At 43.5% G+C, this 26248-nt stretch overlaps 1 protein-coding gene across 1 annotated transcript in view; it reads left to right on the top strand.

The window, feature by feature from the left end:
• The window catches only part of Rep (Rab escort protein), a 48074-nt gene that overhangs the window by 13076 nt on the left and 8750 nt on the right, over window positions 1-26248 (top strand). Inside the window, exons 6-11 of the mRNA XM_050182774.3 lie at window positions 5933-6170; window positions 12902-13017; window positions 18683-18789; window positions 22898-23014; window positions 24782-24844; window positions 24916-24973. Coding sequence (XP_050038731.1) covers window positions 5933-6170; window positions 12902-13017; window positions 18683-18789; window positions 22898-23014; window positions 24782-24844; window positions 24916-24973 — 699 coding nt within the window. The remainder of the gene's footprint in view (window positions 1-5932; window positions 6171-12901; window positions 13018-18682; window positions 18790-22897; window positions 23015-24781; window positions 24845-24915; window positions 24974-26248) is intronic.

The raw sequence follows: 26248 nt of genomic DNA, 5'->3' as shown, positions 1-26248 counted from the left end.
GTTATTCCGGTGGCAGCTGCGTATGGTGCGGGTCCTATCTGGAAAGTGCGATGCGGACAGAGTGCACCAAGTGCTGATAGCTTTGTGTGAGCTGTGTTCCCACCGCTTAGTTTGCGTTGAAGCGAGAGGCAGCACGAAGGTCAATTTGCTCTCTGCTGCTTGCTCTCTGCTGCTGCTGCGCTTTCTCACTCAAGCGTTTTGACAGCGTGTGCGCACGGTCATCGAGTGAGATGTGTTTATGTTTGATTGTGCGCGCGACGCCATGCTTGTTCATTTATTTATTTATTTATTTATTTATTTATTTATACATACTGCAGCCTCAGTGAGGCTATTGCAGGAGTGGGATGCACCAAAAACACACAAACATATATAAATAAGCTTGCGCGAGTTGTTTCAGTGGTAGTGAATGGATGTTGCCCAGTAATGAATTCGACTTGAATTGTTGATGGAAAGAAACTGTTCTTAAAGGAATCAGTCTGGGCAAAAATGGTTGAGATATTTAGCACGTGGTGACCCCTTACATGAAGGTTTGGAAAAAGTAAAATAATTATCTAGAGAGGAGAGACGAGGAGAATGGATTAACGTGTGAAGGAATTTTAGGCATCCAAGTTTGCGATGCTCTGTAAGAGGAGTAAGACCAAGTACGGGAAGAGAGTTAGATGGTGAAAATTTCTTGTCATATCTCCTACAAACAAAATGCACTGCCTTTTTTTGCACTGATCCTAGTTTTTGGACGTCACAGTGTTTGTATGGATTCCATACAACGCAGCCATATTCGAGGATGGGGTAAATGAGGGTTTTATATGTAGGGAGTTTAGTTTCTTGAGGAGTAATACACAGCGTATGATGTAAGTAGGTTTAGTCGTTTAAAGGCCTTGCTACAGGTGACATCAATGTGTTTTGACAATGACAAATCGTGTGTTAACAGGATACTTAAATATTTGAATTCGAAGGCCCTATTTAAAGTAATATTGTTAAAGGCTTAGGCAAAGAAGGAAGGGCATGAGCGTTGTGTAAAAGACAGTTTTGGAAAAGTTTATATTCATTTGCCATGCTTTGGAGCAGTTACAGAAGTCAGCAAACAAATTATTGAGGACAATATGATCAGTAGCAGATTTAATTGTATGATATTGTCACGTGGAGTGATGTATGAAGAACACAGTAGCAATACTGTGAAAGACGAAACTAACTTTTATTGGGCGAACCTGTGCCCACAAAAACAAGCTACACTTAAAGAACGGCGACAACGGCGAACACAGTCGGCGATTGTCAAAATCTGATCAGCGGGTCAAGCGCATCGGCTTTTATAGATCAGTCGTTGAATGTTCCAGAGTAACCGCTGGGACCCACGTGCCTTCCACAAAGTTGTACACCATTCGCGTCGCACATACATGCAATCAGATTACACAAGGTTCGGCGACAACAGACAGCGGATAGAAGCATCGGTAACATTCTAGAAACATCTGAAACTTGTAGACGCATCCTGCGCTGAGCGATAACATTTCTTAGACATTAAAGGGACACTAAAGAGAAAAATGATTTCTTCTGCATCAGTAGATTAGCTTTCTACAACACCAAAAACACCACTCTTACCACGATAAGACACTTGGTAAGCCAGAAAAAGCGCACAACGAAAGAAAGGTGGCGACGCCTCCTTCAAGTTCCCGCACCTGGTCGCTGTGACGTCATGGATGTTGATTGCACCTTCTGGGCCTACTAATTATATATAGCGGTACAGATTGACTACATTGTGTTCTAAAGGAACCAAATATTCAACATGGAAAGTTTCGGGAACTTTTACTCAGCCAACGCAGCCCAAATGCGAAAACATATTTTGGAGTCCCTGACGTCACACTGATGTACCGGCGTCGGGGTTTTGGCACGAAATTCAAATACTGATACTTCGACGTTCATTTTCTCATCGAATAATGAGACTATTATCTTGGCATGACTGCCTGCAAGGTTCTCAAACAATGCTTTATTAGTATAAACTGATTTGTTGCTTCGCTTTAGTGTCCCTTTAAAAGCGCTCACCCGTGAAAGATAAACGAGTTCACGTGTCAATACCCCCCTCTCAAAAGGCATCGTCCCGATGCTACAAACATAACAGGAGAGTGAAACACAAAAGGTCACTTGTTAAAAAAAAGTAACAAGACAACAAAAAACAAAGCCCAAGGTGACACAATCCAAGAAAAGTTCAACTATGTGACGTCGCCAAAGTTCATTAGCACTGGTGGAATGGCTTAAGTCGCACAACATGAACCATTTCAGGTCGTGAGCGCTGCCGCTGTGATAGCGAAATGCCATCTGGCACGACTTCATAGTCGAGTGTGCCAATGCGTCGGGTGATCTTGTATGGTCCGAAACAGCGGCATAAAAGCTTGTCGCTCAGTCCTCGTTGGTGTATAGGGGTCCAAACCCAAACATGGTCGCCGGGCTGGTACTTGACGTAGCGTCGTCAAAGGTTGTAGTGTCGGCTGTCGGGCTTCTTCGGCGCGCTGGAGATAGGTGGCGACGTCAAGATTCTCTTCGTCACAGACGTGCAGCAGCATGGCGTCTAGAGTAGTCGTCGGATTCCTGCCGTAAACCAGCTTGACCGGCGTGATCTGTGTTGTTTCTTGCACTGCCGTGTTGTAAGCAAAGGTTACGTAAGGCAGGACCGCGTCCGACGTCTTGTGCTCGACGTCGACGTACATTGCTAGCATGTCGGCGAGGGTTTTGTTCAGGCGCTCCGTGAGACCATTCGTCTGCGGGTGGTAGGCAGTTGTCCTCCTTTGGCTTGTCTGGCTGTATTGCAGAATGGCTTGGGTGAGCTCTGCTCTAAAGGCCGTTCCTCTGTCGGTGATAAGGACTTCTGGGGCACCATGTCGCAGCAGGATGTTCTCGACGAAAAATTTCGGCACTTCGGCTGCGCTTCCTTTCGGTAGAGCTTTAGTTTCAGCGAAGCGGGTGAGATAGTCCGTCGCCACGATGATCCACTTATTTCTAGATGTTGCCGTCGGAAACGGTCCGAACAAATCCATGCCGGTCTGCTGAAATGGTCGGCAAGGAGGTTCGATCGGCTGTAGTAATCCTGCTGGCCTTGTCGGTGGTGTCTTGAGTCGCTGACAGTCTCGGCATGTCTTGACGTAACAGGCGACGTTGGCGGTCAGACGCGGCCAGTAATACCTTTCCTGTATCCTTCACAGCGTCCGGGAGAATATGAGGTGCCCAGCGGTTGGATCGTCATGTAGGACGTGCAGTACTTCTGGACGCATCGCTAATGAAATAACAAGAAGGAAGTTGGCGCGAACTGGTGAGAAGTTCTTCACGAGCAGGTTGTTTTGTAGCGTGAACGAAGACAATACGCGCTTAAATGCCCTAGGGACAACATTGGTGTTCCCTTCCAAATACTCGACGAGGCCTTTTAGCTCTGGGTCTGCTCGTTGCTGCTTAGTGAAATCTTCCGTGCCTATTATTCCAAGGAAGGCGTCATCGTCCTCATCGTCTTACGGTGGGGGATCAATGGGGGCACGTGATAGGCAGTCGGCGTCAGAGTGTTTTCATCCGAACTTATAGATTACCGTGACGTCATATTCTTGCAGTCTGAGGCTCCACCGCGCCAGCTGTCCTGAAAGGTCCTTTAAGTTAGCTAGCCAACACAACGCGTGATGGTCGCTGACCACTTTGAATGGCCTGCCATATAGGTAAGGGCGGAATTTGCTGTAGCCCAAAAGATGGCAAGGCATTCCTTTTCAGTTGTAGAATTGCCTTCCGCTTTTGACATCGGCCGGCTAGCATAAGATATCATCCGTTCAAGTCCGTCTTTCCTCTGGACAAGGATGGCACCGAGGCCTAGGCTACTGGCGTCAGTGTGGATTTCGGTATCGGCGTCCTCATCGAAGTGTGCAAGTACCGGCAGCGACTGCATGCGTTGTTTGAGTTCTTGAAATGCATCGGCCTGCAGCGTTTCCCACTTGAACTCGACATCACATTTGGTTAGATGTGTTAGCGGCTCTGCGATGCGTGAGAAGTCCTTGACAAAGTGCCTATAGTAGGCACACATGCCAAGGAATCTACGCACTGCCTTCTTGTCGATGGGCTGCGGGAACTTTGCGATGGCAACTGTCTTCTGTGGGTCGGGGCGGACTCCAGATTTGCTGATGATGTGGCCTAGCAACAGAACCTCATTGTAAGTAAAGCGGCACTTTTCCGGCTTCAGTGTAAGCCCTGATGACTTGATGGCCTCTAGCACTGTCGCAAGCCGCCTAAGGTGATCGTTTAAATTTCCGGCGGAGACGACGATGTCATCCAAGTAAACAGGACAGCTCTGCCACTTCAATCCCGCTGAAACCGTGTCCATCACGCGCTGGAATGTTGCAGGCGCCGAGCCAAATGGCAGTCCAAATGGCATAACCTTGAACTCATAGAGGCCATCTGGCATGATGAAGGCGGTCTTTTCGCGATCCCTATCATCGACTTTTATTTGCCAGTAGCCAGACTTGAGGTCCATCGACGAGAAGTATTTAGCGTTGCAGAGACGATCCAAGTTTCAGCTTCCACACGGAAGCCTTGTTCACTGAGCTGAGAGGCAAAAAACCTTCCGCTTAAATCTGCATCAATAATTGCTTCAGGCATCTTGCGTATGTTGGTGGTAGATTGCCATCGTTTCGATTAAGCATGTGTGTGGTTGTTTGGATAGTTAGGGATTCCAGATACTGTCGCTTTGTCCAGTTCTTTTCTTGGGCGATGACTTAAGCTTGGCTCCAGTTGAAATCGTGTTGCTTGGCTTCTGCGTGTTGAACGAGTGCACTGGAAGCGACTTTTTTTTTTCTTTTTCACATGAATCATGTGCTCCTTTAGGTGCCGCCCAAAATTATTGACGTGGATTTAAGCTGAAGGTTTTTTGCCTCTCAGCTCAGTGTGGAAACCGAAATGTTTAACAATTTTTTGACAACCCCATTTTGGTTGTCCTGTGTTTTATTCCTATTATGCTGTTTTTTCCCGACCAGACAAGATTTCGTCACTCTTAATTTCAAAGAAAGCTTCACTTTAAGAATAAAACACATGATTGCAAAACAGAAATAGCTTCCGCCTAAGATGGACATTCCACGATGGCACATTTTCTTATTATATTCAAAATGTGTTTCAGGGCCCCTTTAAGCTGTGTTACCAGACTTGGCTGTAATGGCAGGGTGCAAACTTGGCATTCACTTTTATGTAGTCTGCAATTTTTTTGCACTTCATTAAACTCTTCTTCTAGACAAAAAGAGGTTTGGGATCATAGATGTGAGTCATTGGACACCGACACAAATAAAAGCAGGACAATTAAAAATGCCAACCAAACTTCCCTTTGTTCTGTCTTTCCTGAAATCAGCCTGTACTGGTAAAGCTGGACTTGTCTTTTGCACTTGCATGCACTGCGCAATAAGCGGTCTTGGCAAGAGCTTTTCACTCTTGCCAGTTAAAAAACTTTGAACATGCTTTGAACTTTGGCATGCTTTGAATATCAATCTCCTGGGGCCATTTGACTAACGTGCCACCAGTAGGTTACTGCATTTGTTGCCTGTTAATAGGTGCTCAAAATGACAAAGCTCACCAAAGAGCTGGTGCCAGTTGGAAGTGCTCTTAGACTTTTTGTTTCTTGTTGTAATGATGGGGAAAATTTCGTTTTATAGTTTTTTTCCTCCTTTGGTGATGAAACAAATAGCAAGCCCCTGTAGTTTTCACGATTCGCTCTGTCCACATTGTGGAGATTCGCGACAGGTATAATTGAAGAGCTCTGGTCCTGACAGCCAAAAAGTGACTGATGCATGATTGTGGTGACCTTGCTTTTGGAATATGCACAGGTACTCATGGGTCTGAATGTAGCTGCATCAGATAGCCTGCGCCTCTAGCTGATGCACCTTCTTGTTGTGCATCTGTCTGCACCTGACCCCATTGTGCATTCCAGCTTCTGTTCAGCCGAGGCCCACTTGTGGAGCTGCTCATCTCCTCAAACATTGCCCGCTATGCTGAGTTCAAGGCACTGACCCGCATTCTGACCATGCACAATGGAAACCTGCAGCAGGTACCCTGCTCACGTGCTGATGTGTTCAGCTGCAAAAATGTGACTGTGGTGGAGAAACGCATGCTCATGAAGTTCCTCGCCTTCTGCAAGGAATTTGAGCAGCACCCCGACGAATACAGAGGTGAGTTCTAGTGCTTCCATACCAACATTGTGGAGAGCACTGCCTGTAATTATTAATAAACCTAGTGCATTTGAGTGATACTTTCTTTAGCTTAACAATTCCAGCTAATGCTTCAATGCTATATTCGCCTGCCTTTCTTTAGTTGAGGGTTTATCGCTTTGTTTGCTGGACAGAAACTAGTGAAAGAAAAAGAAGTATGCTGCATTCATTGTCATTCACTTTGTTGCTTCTCATATTTCTTATTGCTTCATAATACCACTGCTGCATTGCATTCAAGTATTGTTTGCTTGCTTGCTTAAGCAGACGTATTGGTTTAGTGAACTCAGTGCGAATGGAAATATGAGCATCTGAGCACTTGGCTTTCTTGTGCAGCTTAGCAAAACGCAGTAGACAAAAAAATTCACAACTGGATTTGACATATCCCAAGTCATGTTCATGATATGTTGGAGCTAGTTGCAAGTCTTAGCGCCCATTGCCTTTTGTTAGGCTGCACAAAAACTACACGCTTTTCTGTTAGAATTACAATTTCTTATTATAGTACAACATGTGGTGTGAACATGTATGGAATTTGGCATATGATTGTCTGTTCCAGTAACCACATATGACATATTTCTAAGTCCAAGCAAGTTTCAGTGGTTGAAGCAGTCATTTTTTTTTATTCATAAAACATCTTTCCGAATGCCATATCTTTCCTGCCTACTTGCTGAGATGCCTTAGATAACATATTTTGTTATCTTCTTCTCTTCTTTCTCCTCCCCATTCTCAAGGTGTTTGTGCTGTTTTTTTAGTTTGGCTATTGCACTGATTGAAAGTGTTTTAATGTGTCAGTTTTGCACATATCACACAAGTCTAAAAAAAAGGTGTCAAGATGCTTTGAGATAAAACCTCTCCAGAGGCAGTGTCAAATACGTAAGTGAGCCCATCTTGATACCAGTATAGAATGCAAACCCTCACAAGGGTTTTAGTAAAGTAATATTAGACAGATCAGAACTTTGCATTGTCCTCTGCAGAGCCTTGAGCAAGTTGAGAGAAACAGAGCTTGAATGGTGGTGCAGTGGAGTGGTGTACAGAAGCATGTGACAGCAGGAGTGGTGGTGGTTGCACAGTGCTTTCCTCCGCATTGCTCTGTATGTAGGTGGTTCTAATAAAGCAGTGTCAGTGCATAGTGATCAAATTAAATGATGCCATCATGATATTGCTTTACTGTTGCTCAGGCATAGCATGAGGACCTGTGAGTGGGAGGTGCAGCTGGTATTTGGAGGATTGTATAATACTATTGCTAGATTGCGCCACCGGCAGACACTGTGAACATAAAGTGGTGGTGGGGCAATGGAAAAGTAGCAGGAGTACCATCATCAAAACTCCAATGTCCCTATGTGAATGTATGTCCATTCACTCATCATCATCATCGTCACCATCATCATCATCAGCAGCCTGTTTTATGTCCACTGCAGGACGAAGGCCCCTCCCTGCGATCTCCAGTTACCCCTGTCCTGCGCCAATCGATTCACACTAGCGCCCACGAATTTCCTAATTTCATCGCTCCACCTAGTCTTCTGTCCTCGATTGCATTTCCCTTCTCTTGGCACCCATTCTGTAACCCTAATAGTCCAACGGTTATCTAACCTGTGCATTGCATGACCTGCCCAACTCCATTTTTTTCTCTTGATGTCAATTAGTGTATATTGTCTATACTCGTTTGCTCTCTGATCCAAACCGCTCTCTTTCTGCCTCTTAACGTTATGCCTAGCAATCTTCATTCCATCGCTCTTTACATGGTCCTTAACTTGTTCTCAAGCTTCTTTATCAGTCTCCAAGTCTCTGCCATATATGTCAGCACTTGTAAAATGCACTGATTGCACACCTTCCTTTTCAATGATAATGGTATGCTTCCAGTCAGGAGCTGGCAATGTCTGCCGTATGCGATCCAACCCATTCTTATTCTTCTGTGAATTTCCTTTTCATGATCAGGGTTCCCTGTGATTAATTGACCTAGGTAAACATACTCCTTCACAGACTCTAGAAGCCGATTGGCGATCCTGATCTCTTGTTCTTTTGCCCAGCTATTTATCATTTTCTTTGTCTTCTGCATATTAATCTTCAATCTCACTCTTACACTCTCTCTGTTAAGGTCCTCAATCATTTGTTGTAATTCGTCTGCATTGTTGCTGAGATATTCACTGTCGATCTTTACTTCTAAGCCTTCCCAGTTTAATAGCTTGAATACTTCTTCCAAGCACACAATGAATAGCATTGGAGAGATTGTGTTTTCCTGTCTGACCCCTTTCTTTATGGGTATCTTCCTGCTTGTGTAGAATTAAGGTAGCTGTAGAACCTCTGTAGACATTTTCCAAGGTATTTACGTAAGCATTCTGTACTCCTTGATTACGTAATGCCGCTATGACTCTATGATCTCTACTGAATCAAATGCATTTTTGTAATTTATGAAAGCCATTTAGAGAGGCTTATTATACTCTGCGGATTTCTCGATTACCTGATTAATGACATGGATGTGATCCATTGTAGAGTACCCCTTCCTGAAGCCAGCCTGTTCCCTTGGTTGACTAAAGTCCAGTGTTGCCCTTATTCTATTAGAGATTATTTTGGTAAATATTTTATGTAATACTGGGAGTAAGCTAATGGGCCTATAATTTTTCAATCCTTTAACATCTCCCTTTCTGTGGATTAGTATAATGTTTGCATTCTTCCAGTTTTCTGGGACCCTTCCAGTCGATAGACATTTCGTATAAAGAGCCGCCACTTTTCCAAGCATTATGTCTCCTCCATCTTTGATTAGATCGACTGTTATTCCATCTTCTCCTGCTGCTCTTCCCTGTTTCATGTCTTGCAAGGCCCTTCTGTTCTCATCGCTAGTTATAGGAGGAATTCCTGTATCCTGTTCATTATCGCTTCGAATGGAGGCATCCCAACTCCTCCAGGTACTGTATAGGTCAGTATAGAATTCCGCTGCTTTTACTATACCTTCAAGATTGCTGATGATATTACCCTGCTTATCTTTTAGTGCATGCATCTTGGTTTTTCCTATGCCAAATTTCTTTCTCACTGATTTCAGGCTGCGTCCATTTTTTACGGCTTCTTCAGTCTTTCTCACGTTATAGTTTCGAATATCGCTTATTTTCACCTTGTTGATCAGTTTTGACAGTTCCGTGAATTCTATATTATCTCTCGAGTTGGATACTTTCATTTTTTGTCATTTCTTTATTAGGCTCTTGGTTACTTGGGAGAGCTTGCCTACTGGTTGCCTTGGTGCCATTCACTGATAAGGAGGTGCAAATGCTATCATGTTCAATCTGCTTAATTTTAGGATGAGGAGCTGCCTTCTCTAAAATAGGCTGGTTAGTCTTTGCAGAATCAAGCTACCATATAGACTTAGCAGCTTGGGTTGGATAACAGCAGCAAGCACAAATTTCACTGATGTATAACTATGGTGGTGACTGGACATGGCTATGCTAGGTGTGTGAGAGCTCATGCTTGTATTTTAACGCGACAGCGTTAAGGAGCTCGTGTCGCAGAAAAGCAGGTGTCGTCGGCGTCGGCGGCGTTGGCCGTGAGCGATAAATCCCAGCAGGCACTTCATGAATAAAAAACAACTTGCAAAATGGGCTGGGTGGGAATCGAACCAGGGTCTCCGGAGTGTGAGACGGAGACGCTACCACTCAGCCATGAGTTCGATGCTTCAAAGCGGTACAAAAGCGCCTCTAGTAAATGCAGTGTTGCCTTAGAAACGAGCTGTTTCTAAGGCTCAGGTGTGCGTCGCTTGCTCAGGTGCACATTTCGTTGCCGCGCCGAACGCTGCATTGCTCGACGCTCACCGCATCCGATGCGGGGTGCGTAGTCGCTGCGCCGTAGCCCATTGTCTTACACCCCTTGGCGGGTCGACGGGAACGCTGTCGCGTTCCACTCTTGAAGGCGAAGCTTAAGCGTCCTCCAATTTTTTCATGCTGTCCCTGTCTTTTTCACGCTAAAAGTAGCAGCTATCGTAGGTGTCAAATACGTGGGGACAGCAAGGCCAGAGGTTCCCACTGCGCCAACTAGAGAAGATAATTTTTAATTCTTCTCGTCTACCAGAAATGAAAAGAAAGGCTTCACTGCGTGAGCCAGCTCGTTGGCGTCTGGTTGTGGGGCCTCAAGCAAGGGACCGAGCAGTGGCTCACAGCGTGAAACTGTATACAGCTGTGTTAATTTTGTGTCACCAACAATTCTCCAGAGAAGAGGCCCACTCTGGAAGTGTGCATGGCAGCTTTGAGCAAGTCTGTAGCTGGAGGTCTTATCACAGATGGAACTAAAGTTTACTACACTTTTAGTGCACTCTTGATGGAACCACCCAAGGTAGACTAATGGGCTTTCCGAGAAAAGGAATGATATCAATGATTAAACGCTTTTACGAACAACAATATAAAGCCAGCAGTCAATGAATTAAGCCAAGGAAAACATGGGGGTAAGTACCTGTGGATGAAATTGAAATGTAGAAAATAATGAAGGAAAAGGGTAAATGAAAGTGGACGAAAAGATAACCTGTTGTTGGTGGGCACCAAACCCACAATGTTCGCATTACGCATGCAATACAAGTAAAACTCTTGCTTGGGCTAGTTGGTTCATGCTTGTTGAACAATGAAGGGAGCTTCCTTGTAGAGCATTGCAGAGACTGCACTAATTGCCACCCTCAGTTCGAAAAAACTAAATTTTTGAAGTTTGGAAAAGACAGGTTCGAGCGGGAGATTGTGGAAGCCTATTTCATCAAAAAAGAGGGAAACAAATGCTTCAGCAGGCCGTCCATTGTGCTTAGTGACAAGGAGACTACTTTTTTAGAAGGCTTCATTTAGCGCTGATGTTAGAGTGCTTTCATTTAGGTTTTTCCGTCTGTCTTCCTTTTATTTATTTAGTGTTTATTTTTGTTGACGATTCTTTAGTGGCTCTTACAGGTTTTTGTCGCCTTTTTTCGTTTTGACGCAGACGCTGTACTTTGGACCCTTTATCGTTCAACTGTTCTGTCCATTTCATTGTTTGTCACATGGTTCATTTTTCGTGCAGTCACACATTTTATTATTTTATTTGTGAGTGACTTTAGAGATTTTAGATTTGATGCAGATACTGTTCTTTAGATGCCCTTTCTTCATGTTTTTGCATGTTATTCGTTGGCCATTATTCTCATTCATAGTCGTGCAGGTTTTATCACTGACTGGTCCTTAGGCATTTGAATGGTGTTAGTGTTGGATAGTTTGCTAGTGAAGCATAGATGGTACTTGTTAGGTCTCGTTTTTCTCCCCGTTGGCTTGTTAATGACTGTGCTCAATGAATTGCTTACTGTGATGCTCTATGTGTGGTTCTTGTTTGATGATTTTATCTATTGTGCTAGATGTGATTCCTGAGTGGTCGATGGATTGCTGTATTTTGCTTCTAACGTTTCGTGCGTGATTCCGCTTGGTTTACCTACATAAGGCAGGCTTGCTGTGGAAATAAACTTAGTTGTGAGTGGCGCTGATCCTGTCATTTGTGTTCTTCTGTCCTGGTTTATTGCGCCTTGCTCTTTACACATTCAAGCATGCAATACACAGCAGTGAACAAGAGTGTTAGAAAAGGATATTACCTAATTGCACAGACTGATGCACAGACTGAATCAGGAAGACTGAGAAGTAAAGATAAATGTAATCTCCACGGCTGGTCTAGCGTTCTCCTTAAACATGCCAGCAGGTGAAATGAAGTATAAATAGATAAGGCTAATCCAGTTGTACTTGCTATTCAGATCATATTCCATTCCAGAATTTTATATTAAAGTTATCAAATAATCATTTTTGTTTGAATGTAAGCATAACAGCACTTTGAAGTCTCGAGAGCAAGTGACGGTTCCAAATGATTCTGCTGCAGAAGAGCCATGGCTCTTGCATAGAGGTGCACCAGTTCCTGAGTGAATTACTGCACTGGGGTTGATAACTTTTGTTTAACGGGACTGAGAGCCAATTTTTATGGTGCCCATTGTTTTAGTGCCATGGTAAGATTATAGGTCATTGTGTCAAATCATGCAATGGTAACACGGAAAATGCAGTGGAACATTTTTTATCAGAATTTTTCTATCTACAGTGACGATGTAGTCGTTCACTAAAAGCATGCTGCAAACAGTGATAGGTGAGCACGATAGTGATCATATGCCAGCATTGGTATGAGGCAGGCAACTGCAATCATAGTTGTGAGAAAGTATTGTTTTGTTTATGAAGCAGATGTTCTTGCGATTCATGTTTTCCGAAGTGTTAAATTATGTCTACAATAACAGCTACGTGCTTTCGTGGTTGCCTGTCCGACAGCTTTGGCCATTAACAAGTCAAGGGCACTTTTTAGCCAAGTTCTCTAAAGTGAAACGACACTTTTACATGTGATATGCAGTTCAGCATGTTGCCATAGCCACGTGTGCGCTTTTAATTTCTGAAGCATGTCTCTCGAAGATGTGACCAAGCTGTATGTAACAAAGGATTATAACTCGCATGCCCGCTCAGAATTTTGCACACATACAATGGCAATCACATGTGCTGCCATGCATTCCACATGCTCAGAATGTCACACGCATACAACAGCAATCAAGTGTGCTGCCATGCATTGAGGGATGTGAGCACACTTGCATCAGCATTTTTGCAGCTTGCTGATTTGCAAGTACTTTAATTCTCTGTTGATCAGATTAAAGTCTTAAGGATGGGTGGGGGGGGGGGGTGCTTGACCAGGTTTTGAAGGTAGGCCCTTCCTGGAGTTTCTCCAGTCAAGGCAGCTCAGCAAGAATGTTGAGCACTATGTGCTGCATGCCATTGCCATGGTGGATGGAACAACACCAACACTGCAGGTAAGCTTCTGGCATGCAGCGTACTTGGTGCAACTGGCCACTCTGCAGCAGCATGGGATACACAGCTACTTGACCAGCTTTCTTTTGCCAAGTTCTCTAATGCATGTATGCCTGCTTCAATTCTTCAATTCTGATGAGGTTATCCAGCCTTACCACAAACATTCCAGTATCTCAAGTGTTTGTGTTCTCCTACATTAAAAAAAAAGCACAAACAGATACCTTAAGGCACCAAAGTGGTACTAAAAACTGCCATATGTAATGCTCTTTGTTTCTTCACCATGAAACCGAAGACTACATGGCTTGGCTGATTCATTATGATGTCACAGATGGCTTACTTTTATGTACTTGCCAGTAACTGCCGACACTTTTATCACATAAGGCTGCCTTCACCCACATAATCAATGGCATTAGTGCAGCGGTAAGGAAAGGAGTTAATGTGGTGTAGAAGCTAGTGTGCAGACTTCTGGAAAGTTTCAACCACAAGACAGGTTAGCAGCACAGCAGGCCATGCTGCCAGTGTTCTGCCAAACTTGTGGTTTCACTTACCAGCTGCTGCTACTCTATTTTGGTGGAATAAAGTGTTGAGAAATTAACTTGCACTGAATTGTTTATCACATCCCAGCCGTAGCCTGTTGGGATGCTAGGCTCCCTAGCATCCCGTGACATTCTCAGGGTGTCTACCAACCGGAAAAACTCAAGGAATTTGTGCTTCTATTAGGGAAAATTAGCTGTAATTTTATTGAAAGAGAACGAAAGTCACAGTAATGCTGGCTCGCGTAACAGAGAGGGATCGTAACGAATCGTCTTTTGACGCCATGTCGTCGGCTGGAGCAATGCCTCCTTTACCATAGAATAAAGTACTTTACTACATGCCCGCCATGTCGCTCGCTTTCCCATTGTAGCGGTGGTTCCCTTAGTTCAGCATAAATTCCATGAGGCGGCGCTCGTTGCCTTTCAACCTATAAAGCGAGATATATAAGAAGGAAGAAGAATCATGTGCTTGCTGCGGTAAAGCTAGGGAAACTATGGAGCATGCTTTATTAGAATGTGAAGACGTCTACTCAGCGGTCGATTTAGGCACCACTGGCCTCCTTGAAGCCCTTGAGTTCAGCGGGAGCAGTGATAATGAATCATGTCCGCAATAGGCATTAGTAAGAGGTGATCGGAAGATTGGTGGAAGAAAAGTAGGGAAACGACAAAAGACGGAGATGTACAAAAGCACAGTTCGCAATAGGGGATCAGAAAATTTGGGTGTGGTAGTTCATAGAGTTTTTTTTTATTGTTTAACTTAGGTAGGACATTAGGCAGTATAATAGCAAAAGCTTGGTGGCGCAACCCACCGCCCTGTTCCAAAGGGGACGCTCATAACATCCATCCATCCATCCACTTCTGGCGGCGGCAGCGGCAGCCGAATGCTTCCACTGGCGCGTTCGTAGAGCCAATACTAGAGCCGATATGCGTGGGTGTCTGTTAGCGAGCATTCTCGCGGGCCTCCGAGATGATGGTGACAGATGCCATAGAGGGTCAGAGGCTGCTGCACGTGATCTAAGTTGCAGGCGTTTGTCATGAGAGGCGCTCGTTGCCTTTTCGCGGAGACGAGAAAAGGGAGATATATGGTGATTATGAAGGAGGAAAGAGACGCTTAAATTCTGCAGCCCATCAGGGAGCACGGCGCAGCGCCATAGGGAAAAGGGGGAGTAGGAGGTAAAGAGGAAAGAAGTGAGAGATGGTTCAGGGGGCTCATCCGCACATGGCAGCAGAGGAGGCAGGGGCAGGTGCACTCAATGGTATGCTGCTATCCCACTCGCCTCCATGAACTCCACAAGGCTGTGTAGTGCCGGGAGATGGTAGCGAGGTGGGAACAGCAGGTCGGAGAGTGAGCCAGCAGGAAGGCCCTGCAGTCTATAGGCTCGGGTGACCCTCGAACGTTCCTGTGCTAGGGCCGGGTAGGCACATAGGAGGTGTTCGAGGGTCTCGGGATCGCCGCATCGGCGGCAAGAGGGGGAGGCGCGTCGGCCTTTGGCATGAAGTCTGGCTGCTGTCCATATGCAGCCAGTCTGGAGTCGCAGCAGGGTGGCCTTATCTCGCCTTGTGAGGCCAGACTCGGGGAGCAGCTTGGGAAAAGGGAGAGGGCACGGAACCGAGTTTACCGGACAACGCGGCAGGCATCTAGTAAAGGAGGCATTAGCTGGAGGAGTTGCCAGTGTACAGTCAATGGCCGACTTTCCGGACGCCCGTGGCTTCGCGGTACCATCACGTACCCCACAGAGTCAATGTCTAAGAAGTCTGGAATTTCGGACGCAAGAGCCTTTCGCCGTCCTATTTTTCAGACTTTTTGCCGTGACCGCTGGTCCGAAACGGCGTTAATCAAAGCCACCACTGCCGCCGTTTTGATTACCTCGCCGTCGTGGTAAACGCTAGGCCTAGCTGCTTCAACGTTCGTTATTACGCTTCTTGCTGTTCGGCGCCGTGTTTTTCATTGAAAGAATTCGCCGCTGTAAGCAATGGTACAGACTCCGTCTTTGTGGTCCTCGCGATTGGCTTCGAAGCTTGGAAAGTACCGCGTGTTGCATAATGCCGGTTCCCAAAAGTCAGCTTTGCCTCGATATAGAAATGTTACGCGGTGAAGCATAACAAGCGTGGGAAGGGGCAATTGTCACGGGACATAGTATCTATTCCTTAATTATACACGCGTCCATCCGCCATCTCCTGTCACAGTAGGGGCACCGATATGCCTAATAAGCGTGCTCGTAGGCCTTTCCGGATGTGCCTGTGGCGATTTGAGCCTTTAATGGAAGTAAAAGACATGCATTCATTTTTTCGGACTGCCCGATTTTACGGACGTTTTCGCGGCCCTTAGGGAGTCCGAAAAATCGGACGTTGACTGTACAGCTGACGAAGAGGATGTTTCATATGGTCCGTGGGGCGAACGCGCGGTGGAAGGAGGACGAGAACAGAAAGGACCTACGCATTGAGGAATGAACGGGAAAGGAAGCCTGCCGCCGCTTTTTTCAAGGAGCTTGAGCTCAAAAAACAGTGTTGGCTGACGCCGGAATGCAGGTGTCCCTCATCCAAACCGAAATAAACTCTTTAAAGCAGTGAAACGCAACACTGAGGCGCTGTGTGCGGACTGAGAGTATGTCAGGAGAGTTGAGGTTGACGCACCAGCTGTTGCGAATCTCATTTGTAACAAAGTTCGGGCCTCACACCAATGAAATTGCTATAGATTGATAAAAGTAGCTCATATCGCCTTCAGTCACGGCGGCCACATTTGTAGACGCAACCTATTTTTGCCATTTCTGTGCAGTGGTAGCTAGGAATAGAGCATGAACATTATAAGCTTACGGTAAATTGAACATTCTGATAACCTAAATTACCTCCATTCTGCTTCTGAGTGATATGTATTGTTACAGAGTATTGCTTTTACAGAGTATTGCTTTGGTGAAGGCACTACCATGTTTTACGTGACGCTTGGTGTGGGGCATGTTGGCAGCAACCTTGAAATACATATCTTTATTTCTGGAAATGCTTGAGGCTAATGAATAACTTGTGCATGTAATTCGAGTAGGGGATTTAATCCTTTTTATGAAGAAACGTAGCATGACTGACTTTACAATATTCGAATATTTAGCTACTCTGTAATTATAATGACTCATCATAAAATTCATTCTATCACCTTGATTTGCTTTCAGTAGAGTCTCAAGCGCCACCTATGTTTCACACATATGTATCGACAGTCGATCATAATTCGTGACTGAAGTGGATATTCGAAAACGTCTGTTTATGTATGCATCTCGTTTTTATTCATATTTGAGAATGTTCCACGTGATTTGCCATGAGTTATAGCATTTTTTTCAGTTATTTTATTCGCTGTGCATTTTACTAACCCCTCACTTCAGATTTTTTTTTTTGTAGAACAAATGATACTCCTTGCTATTCAAACTGGATTAAGCTGTTTTTTAGCAAGCTTACTAGAGAGTGACAGCATCGGGCGACATAGTGCCAGCCTGTCTTGACATAAAACAAAGTTCTGTGTCACTCAGGGAATTTTGCAAAGGCACTCAGGAAAACCTGGAAAACTCAGGGAATTCGGAAATGTCAACTTGGTAGACACCCTGATTCTATACCCTGCATGACATTTGTCTGCTTGCAAGAACCACTTCGTCATAGTTTTGGCAGCTATGCCAGGAGATGGCACTCTACTGGTGTTGCCTTGCAGCACTGGTGGTGGTGCACTATCTCCCGCCTTTGTTGCCATAACTCTTATGTACCTCACAGGATGCACCAAGTTCCTCGCGGCACTGGCATTGTGCTGCACCATGAGGACGGTGCTTCCTCCTCTTTGGGCTTTGGGACCTTGGTACACATGAACGTTGCACACCTCTCATTGGTCAGCTTCACTATCCCAGAGGAGATTTTGCACTTTGCATTTTAAAGCATGATGTTGACATGGGCAGACACATGTGGCTCTTGTCTTCTTCAGTTTGCGGGATTCCACCTACGCACAACTTAGACCTCGGAGACCAAAACAGCCGTTTGCTCAGAAACATTAGGTTGGCAATATTGAACATTTTCAGTTCCTTAGAACAGTCTGGAAAGTACTAGCATTTTGCCACTGGAATTTTTTATGTGAAGAGCAGTAAACACCCTTTGTTTCCGCTTTAGTATTACTATCATGTCCATTGTTTCCCCAGGCACTCTCCTCATGGGTGGCACATGTCCAATGAGCACACACAGTCGCGCAATTGAGGTTAAGTTTGAAAGACCACAGTTATGTATCATGCTCATAGTTTTCAAATCCACGCAAGCCTTGGGTCATAAAGCACAATCAGTATAAGATCCTGGATTTTTCTGGCACATCCAAATTGAAGATGCTTAGTGCTGTCTGCTCAGTCTGATAACTCCAGTCCCATAAATCCACTGATTAGATTTCTACTAACCTGATTGACACAATGAGTGGTCGCGTACCATCAAATCACATTTGCCTTAGGCAAGGTAGACTTGTTCTACATCGTAAAACAGGAAACCATTTCCATCAATGGCAGCATCTTTTAGTCTCGACGCTCATTAATGAACCATGATGATGTCACATAAGAGCAACATAAATCTGTTTCACGTGCACAACAGTTATGAAACCAAACAAAGCATGCTGTCAGTAAAATTCAAAGAAAAACCTGAAAAAAAGAAAAAAAGATAGTAGGTCTGACAGCTGCTATGACAGGAGGCTAGGAGGAGCACTGGAGCCCTCATGAAAATGGCTGCTAGTGATGCACAGTACTTTGTTGTCCAGTTTCTGCTTGATTGTGAAAGCCACTCATTGGGAAGGGCTATCCTCAAACTGAGCACCGACATAAGAGGGGTACTGTGCAACTGTCCTTGGACTGCTCGACACAGCTGCTCAGGCCAATAAAATATAATGCAGTGCCTTGGGGAGTTCTGGACAGTCCAGGATGACAAATCGTAGGTGCCTTTGAATGATTCTTAAGCTAAATTTTTCCAGTAAGGTGTTTTCAATATCAGACACTGGAGTGAGGAGGTGCTCCCTACCCATAGTCTAATCGGTGGCTTTGGTGGAGCTGAGGAAAAGACCTTCACGAGGCACTTGTTTGTGATTGAAAAACTGCTTAATAAAATTGGTACTTTTCTTACTTTTGTCGTGGGCCAGGCATTAAAATCTGTTCAGAAGTTTCTTGATTCACTGGGAAGATATGGCAACAGCCCATTCCTGGCTTCACTGTATGGAAGTGGAGAACTGCCCCAGTGTTTCTGTAGGTAAGCCATTTCCCTGTAATAGTATTAATAGCACTGAAAGCATGTTTATTCTCTTCAGGTTGAAAGGGAGGTTGGTGTAGATACTGCTGAACCTTGTTATATCCGATTGTTAAATCTGTTAAAGCATACACACTAACATGGAAGAAAAAAAGATGATAAGTTCTGTGCAAAAGAAACACAAGCATAATGCCTCCAAGAGGCCAGCAATGGGTCTCCTGTGATGGCCTGTTGGCAGCTTGATGTGCAATACATGAAAAGGAAACAATAAATTACATGCATTTTGCACTGTTGCTTATATGCAACTGTGCAATCAGTGTGATCACAGAGGATTGGCATGTTGGCTTGGCAGCTGTGATCTAACGAAGCCAAGTTGCTGACCAAAACTTCTGTTGCTACAGCTGTCAGCTTAGCCCATGCATGTGATCTTGCCAATATTGCTGATAAATGCTATGGGTATGTATGTATTAACAGCGAGATTTCTTTTGGGTGCCTTGTTACCAACTACTATGCCTGTTGTAGAAAATTTTCAACACAGCTGTACTTTTCTAGCCTAACCAGTGCCACTTGGTCAGAAGTTGCCAAGGTTGCGGTTTGGTGTTGAGCCAGTGTGGTGTCATCTTTCTTTGTGGCTGCTATGTTTGCAGCATTGCAGATGCAGATCATGTTTGGAAAAATTGAGTGGTGACCATGTGCAATCTGAAATTGCAGTTGCCGTTATACTACATTGGTTCTAGAAGTAGCTGGCAGTGCCCCTAATAAACATGAATAATTGTACAAATCCAAAAATTCAAGCAACTGAAAAAATTGGTCGACATTGGTATGTGGTATTTTTGCTTCCAGAAAACACATTTTGAGCATCGAGCAAACAAAAAAATTCACCAACAATTACGATAGTCCTGTATGCAAAATTTGAGTGCAGCTGTACATGCGTTTTCATTTTGTGTGCGAGTATTTTGTATTATGATTATATAGGTTTATATTAGGAAGACAATACTGTGAGTAGCATGCTTTGTTTGCATACAGACGACGCGTGCTGCTCTGGTGCCATATCGTAGCAATCGTCGCCGCACAGCCCATCTCGCACAGCACTGCGCTTTTCTTGTCACGCTTTCATTCCACCAATGATGAGAGTGGCCTTTTGTCGGGGGAAGATTTTGCCACCAGTGTAAGTGGCGACAACACCCAAGGGAGTGTTACATTGAGCTTTACTCGTAGTCGCTCGCCATCACCCTTGCAGGAGCAGTGATACATGTCACACACACTGGTATCGCAGACTGGCCTCAGCAGCTGACGCCACAGACGAGCGTAGCCCTCCCCACCTCAGGCCACACTGGCCTCCCCTCGGAAGTTCAGATGAGATTGCCATGTTGTGGCCGTCGGCAACTCGGCGCATGCGTAGGCCGTTTCCCCTCCACTCCTCCTCCCCTCACGCGCTCTTCTTTCATCTACCGCTGTGCTCTGCATTTGCTTTCATCTTTCGCCTGTGCTCATTAGCTTGGTTACGAGGTATAACGCCGCCGCTCAAGGCAAGAATGGGCACATAAGAACTGCACTCTAAAATTTGCATTGCTATAACCATGTCTGATGTTGCTTTCTTGGTCTCATTAAGCAGGGGAACACTCCATTAAAATGAAACACGACCATATAAAATGAAAGTAAAATCATTAAAATAAAACAACTTTCTTATAAATTGTTAACGTGATGTGTATTTTTAAAACCACACAGAACGTTTAAAAATCGCATATGGCAGACAGTAATTGTAATTGTTGAGCTGGATTACCCAAAATGTCTGACATTACCCGCATGAGAAATAAAAGTGCATAATCGACTAGTTAACAAATAGCTTACTAATTTACTTATTAAATAATTAACTTATTGAACATATTACAATTCACGAATTATAGCCGGCCAATTTTCAAGGCATATCCACTTGGAACGACTTTAAGAATCACACAGGTTTTGAGATTTCTGGTAAAAAATGCACAGTTGTTCCTATTACCTTTTTTTTTAGCAATCTATTGTATTTCATCGCCCACTTTGGGAATGAATATCTCGAAACATGGGCCCTGTAACGTAAAACTATTCCCATTTGTTTTTATTCTAAATCGGCCATTCGCCCTCTGTGATAGGTCAAGGTGGCTCGGGCTCTGCCCATATGGGTGTGCTGCCCGCCCATATGGGCTGGACCCGAACTGTTCTGACATATCAGGGAGGGCTAATGGCCGATTTGGAATAAAAACAGATGGGAATAGTTTCACACTATACCAGTCGTGGTGTCATGCTGAAAATCTGTTCCAAGTGGATACATCATGCGAACTCACTGGCTACAATTTGTAAATTGCAATATGTGCCGTGAAGTAATTAATATAAAAGGTAATTAGACTTTTTTAATTATTTATTTATGCATTTGGACTTCTCGTGCAAATAATATCTGCTTCTTTGAGTACTCCAGCTCAATGACTAGAATTATGCTATCAGCTACTGGCGATATTTTAAAGTTCTGTATGGTTTAAAAAAAATATAACACCCAGTATGTGTGCTTGTTAAATTTAGGTTTGACTGAGCTTAAGATGAAAAAAAATAGCAATAATATGCAGTGAAATAGAAGAGAATAGGAAAAGCTAAATATGCAGCATTGTCACTCGTCTCTGCTCTGGTTGTTGCATGCAACACAGTGTTTCATTACAGCTGCAATTTAAAATTTTTAAATTTTATTTTATTTAAGTTCTACAACTAGTTGCTAGCTGCTAATTATTGTGTCATCATCATGCGTGTCTAGTGTACCAGTCAGGCAGTATTTTGGCACTGGATTAGAAGTTTGGGTAGGTAATCACTATGTCACAGTTGAACACACTACAAGGACTTTCACTGCTCTCTGGGCAAAAAACTATTGCAGGGATTGCTGACAGCCCTAGTCTCTGTGCATTGTTCTGTCATTTATGGTCTTTCCCTTTACTACCCAGTGCAGTGATGCTTTGCATGAAGTAGCCATCCTATTTATCACATATGAGTGCTGATGAGCTCATGCATCAGTTATTAGAAATCGGTGGGTTGCAAGTTCGATTCTCAGTTTAACCAGTAATGTGGTGGCATTTCCTTTTGTTTGCACTGGTACCGAAGGGCTGGTTGGTGTAGTATTTGGTGAAGTGGCTTTATGAGATAGAGGCAACACATTGCCTGATCTGTAAGAATATACAAGATTGATGAGAACAGTGAGACAAAAATGCCGCAGGACTCATGTAAGAAAGAGTGTGGCCACTAATCTACAATATTCCATAATCAAAACAACTCAACTTCTTGAATCGATTCATGAATATTTTGAGAATTCGCCGTAGTATTGCAAAGCCCCATAATTTGTGGCCTTTCTTTCTCGAAGAGTCAGTTCACCTGACTCTTTCTTGTGGTTGAAGAGTAGAAAAACTTTTTTAAGGAAATAAAAATTTGAATAATACACCTACTCAAAAGTATCACAGATGAATGGGAGAAACGGTGACAACGTGAACTTTAAAAGCATTATCACCATAACCATTGTCTTTGATAGAGGAAGTGTATGTGTCCATATTGCCCGTAGGCAAGCAGTATGTCTGTAAGCAAACAATCAGAGTACAGAAAAAAAAGAAAAAAAGAAACAGGATTATATTGATGCTTTTCTTCTTCGCTGTTTGCCACTTTGAAGTCCTTGCAGAGTAACTTATGAAAACTTGGTTACATATATTGATTTTGCTCACTTAGAGAAATCATGGCAATAAAGCTAGACGAGAAAATTTTTTTTACCTGCACAGGAAGTGATGGTAACACTGATGAATCTTTGCTCTTCTGTTTGGTTATAGTACAGTGGTAAGTTAGTGACTTGGAATCGTGTGCTAGTACCAAGTATTTCACATACACAGATCCTTTTATATTTCTTACCTTTGCAACTGAGCAAGAAAAATAAAGCTTGTAACTCTGTGTTCCAAAATTCCTTGCTCACAGCTTTTGTGTGCTGTTTTGTTTCGCAAAATCCTGTGCATGGCAAAATAAAAAGTTTTTCACAGCATTCAATGCAGTGGCCTTAATCTCCCTGTTTTTTGTCCAGTCTGAGCATAGCACACTGACTTGTGTGTTACAGGCTGTGTGCGGTCTATGGAGGCATCTATCACCTGCAGAGGGGGCCCAGCGCTCTCCTGGTCAGTGAAAACGGTGCTTGCATAGGAATTGTGTCCAATGGCAGGCGGTTCAATTGCAGGTACATGTGTCATGAACATTTTGTTGTGTGTTAGAAAATAAGCCATTCAGCCAGCATTAACAGTAGCTTAATTTATTGCAATATATCTCATTCTGGAAATATAAATATATATATATATATAAAGTATACTTTGCATCGTATGATCTCATATTTCATGGAGAAATATCATATAACCTTGTGTAAGGGCCACGCCCCTGGATTTGGGTCTAAACAATATGGAAAAAAGTTTCCCCTTTTTTCCATGTCAGCTGCAGCTATATTTGAAGTAGTAACTTAGCGCGATAAAAACACGGAAACAAGAAAGGCGGACAAGGACAAGTGCTTCAGCTGCAGCTAGACTACAGTATGTCAGCATGGTATTGGTGCATTGCACACTTACATATTGGGGTCCCCTCTGTGGGAAGAAGCTTGTCGACTTAACTGCTGGCGCCATCATGAAATTTATTTCCCAGCACCTTGCTGTTTGTGCCGTGACATTTTCTGTGCATGCGAGGCTTTCAATGCTCTGCGCATACGTTGTTGCTTCTATGCCACCCAAAAGGCATGCAGGTGCTTGACTGCAATACCCCGTTCACATTTCGTGTGAAAACCTTGGGAGTTTTTCACCACACAGCCTTACGCATCGCAAGTTATTTGAGGGTGGCTTCATCTTTGAGAAGCATGGTACTGATGTGGTGCATAGAGGCATATGAGATGGTGTATTGGTAACCGCCGCGGTGGCTTAGTGGCTGTAGTGTTGCGCTGCTATGTACAAGGTCGCGGGATCAAATCCCGGCCACGGTGGCCGCATTTCAATGGGAGCGAAATGAAAAAACCACTGTGTTTCGTGCATTGGGGGCATGTTAAAGATCCCCTGGTAGTCCAACTTAATCTGGAGTCCCCCACTACAACATGCCTCATAATTAAATTGTGGTTTTAGCACATAAAACCCCAGAATTCAATTCAATTTGGATGGTGTATTGGTATACTCTTCAGTGATCGACTAAGTGCCAGCAAAATTTGTATGCTGGCTCTCCAGCTGGTTCTCTATGCCTTTGTCCTCTAGCATTTGAGAAATGTGTGTGCACCACATAAGGCATCGCCCATGGGCTCTACGCTTCATTGTATATGTTTAAACAGCGTGATTTTGTCGCTCCTGTGCCAGCTGGAATGTACATAGGCATTTATATTTTTCATGAAAATTCCAGCAGTTTTTTTCATCATACAACCTTGCATGCAATACAGTATCTGAGGGTGGCTTCACCTTGTAACAGCACACTTTCACTGAACTAGATCACGGCTAATGGGGCTAGCGGCTGCAAGCAGAGCTAAAATTAAGGCTTTGCAAGGTCATTTCACATGGCAGCAAGCATGTTAGTTTTTCAAAGCACATATATTCATTTACTTTTAACTTGTCTAAAGGTCACACCTAAAAATTTGGGCCGAAAATTTATGGGAAAAAGAAGTGCTGCCCTTACACAAGAATAAATTCTATTTATTCATTATTGAAAAGTTTTAACATATCTTAAACAGTGAACGTGTTCTAAGTGTGTGTTCTTCTGTTTACTTGCATTATTTCCTTAGCTGCTAGGACATCTATCCAATGTGTCCAGCTTGCCTGTTTGCTATGTGCATGTTCATGCGTTCAAAGAAGTCATGCTGTGCTGCCTAGTCAGTTTTCCTTGATGCTCTTCTTTCTTTGTCTTTACTTGAGCATGATGGATCTTCGTGTTGACATTATAAGCACCGTATGTGTGCGTATTGTATTACATATCTTGTGGTGTGCAGATGGGTTGTCATGGGAGCAAGCTATGCCCCACCTGAAATTTCTTCATCGAGGGACCTGCAAAGGTAATGCCTCTGGCATGACAAAAGAAAATGTGACATGCCACATCTTTACATGTGACTCGCATTGCTTGCAGAGTTTCACGAGCCATCGTTATTTCTGATGAGTCACTGCTTCCAGCAGAAAAAGAGCAGGTAAATATGACTCCAGACCCAGACTGTCATGTTTACTGGTGCCAGATTGTCTTAAAGGCATGGAAACTTCATTCTTAGCTCCAGCAGTGGTTCTTCCTCTTTGGGAATGCTAATTTCCGTTCTCAAGTACCTTGTGCACCTAGTATACACTGTGGCCATTTGGTATTTTGTGCACATCCAGATTCCATTAAAAAAATGAGATAATGTTGCACATTCATCAGCACTTCGTTTTCACAGATTACTGATAAATGTTAACTGGAGCATTTCATTTCGCCACAGAATCTGAGGACATGTTTTAGAAACTTGTGAAGCACAGAATTTTTGCTAAATGGATATGCCTTCATTGCTGCTCGGCTTCAGCTCTGCAATTGGGACATGTACTCTAAGTAAATAATTGTGACATTAATTAGTATAACTTGTAATTGGCTGACATCACTCAGCAGTTCTTCATGCAAGGAAATGTCTGCCTAGTGTAGTGTAGTAATACAACTGATGCGACAGAATTGCACACTATCTGCCACAGTTGGTTTTAGTAAATTTGTTTGCACTAAAAATATCACCTAGTTTTTAGACATGCAGAACATTTGCGTGTGTACAGAGATATTTATAATTGAATTTTGCGATTCAAAAATCTAGAATCAGCTCAGCTGCAGTGTTGTGTGGAAAAGAAACTTCACTGTGGTAGAAGTTTCAGATTTGTGCAAGGCCACCTGCACGTCATCGTAACAGGTCACCCACTGCGGCATATATAGAGGCTCTTTTTCAAGCCCATGAATATGGCTCCATTACATATAGTTTGCATTAATGTTATAACATTCTTTTTTTGTTTGCCTTCTCAGTTGCCATAATCCTCCTGTTACATTCATGCAAACACAGTATCCTGATTGAAAACACTGTTATTACCTTGTTTGTACAGAATGCAGTAAATTGTGCTGAGAAATCAGTACATCTTTCATTGTAAAGCTGAAGCAACAAAACTGGGAGTGTATTTTTGATCAATCACTTATGGCATTTCTTTTCATGCGGTGCAACATAGCATGACAGCAACAAGCAATCATCAGCATCATGACATGCCTGTTGGTTATCTGCTCAATGCACACTAAATTATCTTTATTGAAATGAAATATATCCACATATATTGGCATCTAGTATGTGTGTGCAAATGTTTGAAATTTCTAGTATAAATTCAATAGAAATAATATTCGATTCAAGTATTCAACACTCAAAATTGTAGAATGTTTGATATCAATAATAACACTGACTGGAGTCTATAAA

Source organism: Dermacentor andersoni, chromosome 4 (assembly GCF_023375885.2).
Source record: "Dermacentor andersoni chromosome 4, qqDerAnde1_hic_scaffold, whole genome shotgun sequence".
Classification (NCBI taxonomy): domain Eukaryota; kingdom Metazoa; phylum Arthropoda; class Arachnida; order Ixodida; family Ixodidae; genus Dermacentor; species Dermacentor andersoni.
This window is presented reverse-complemented; position numbering and strand designations above follow the sequence as displayed.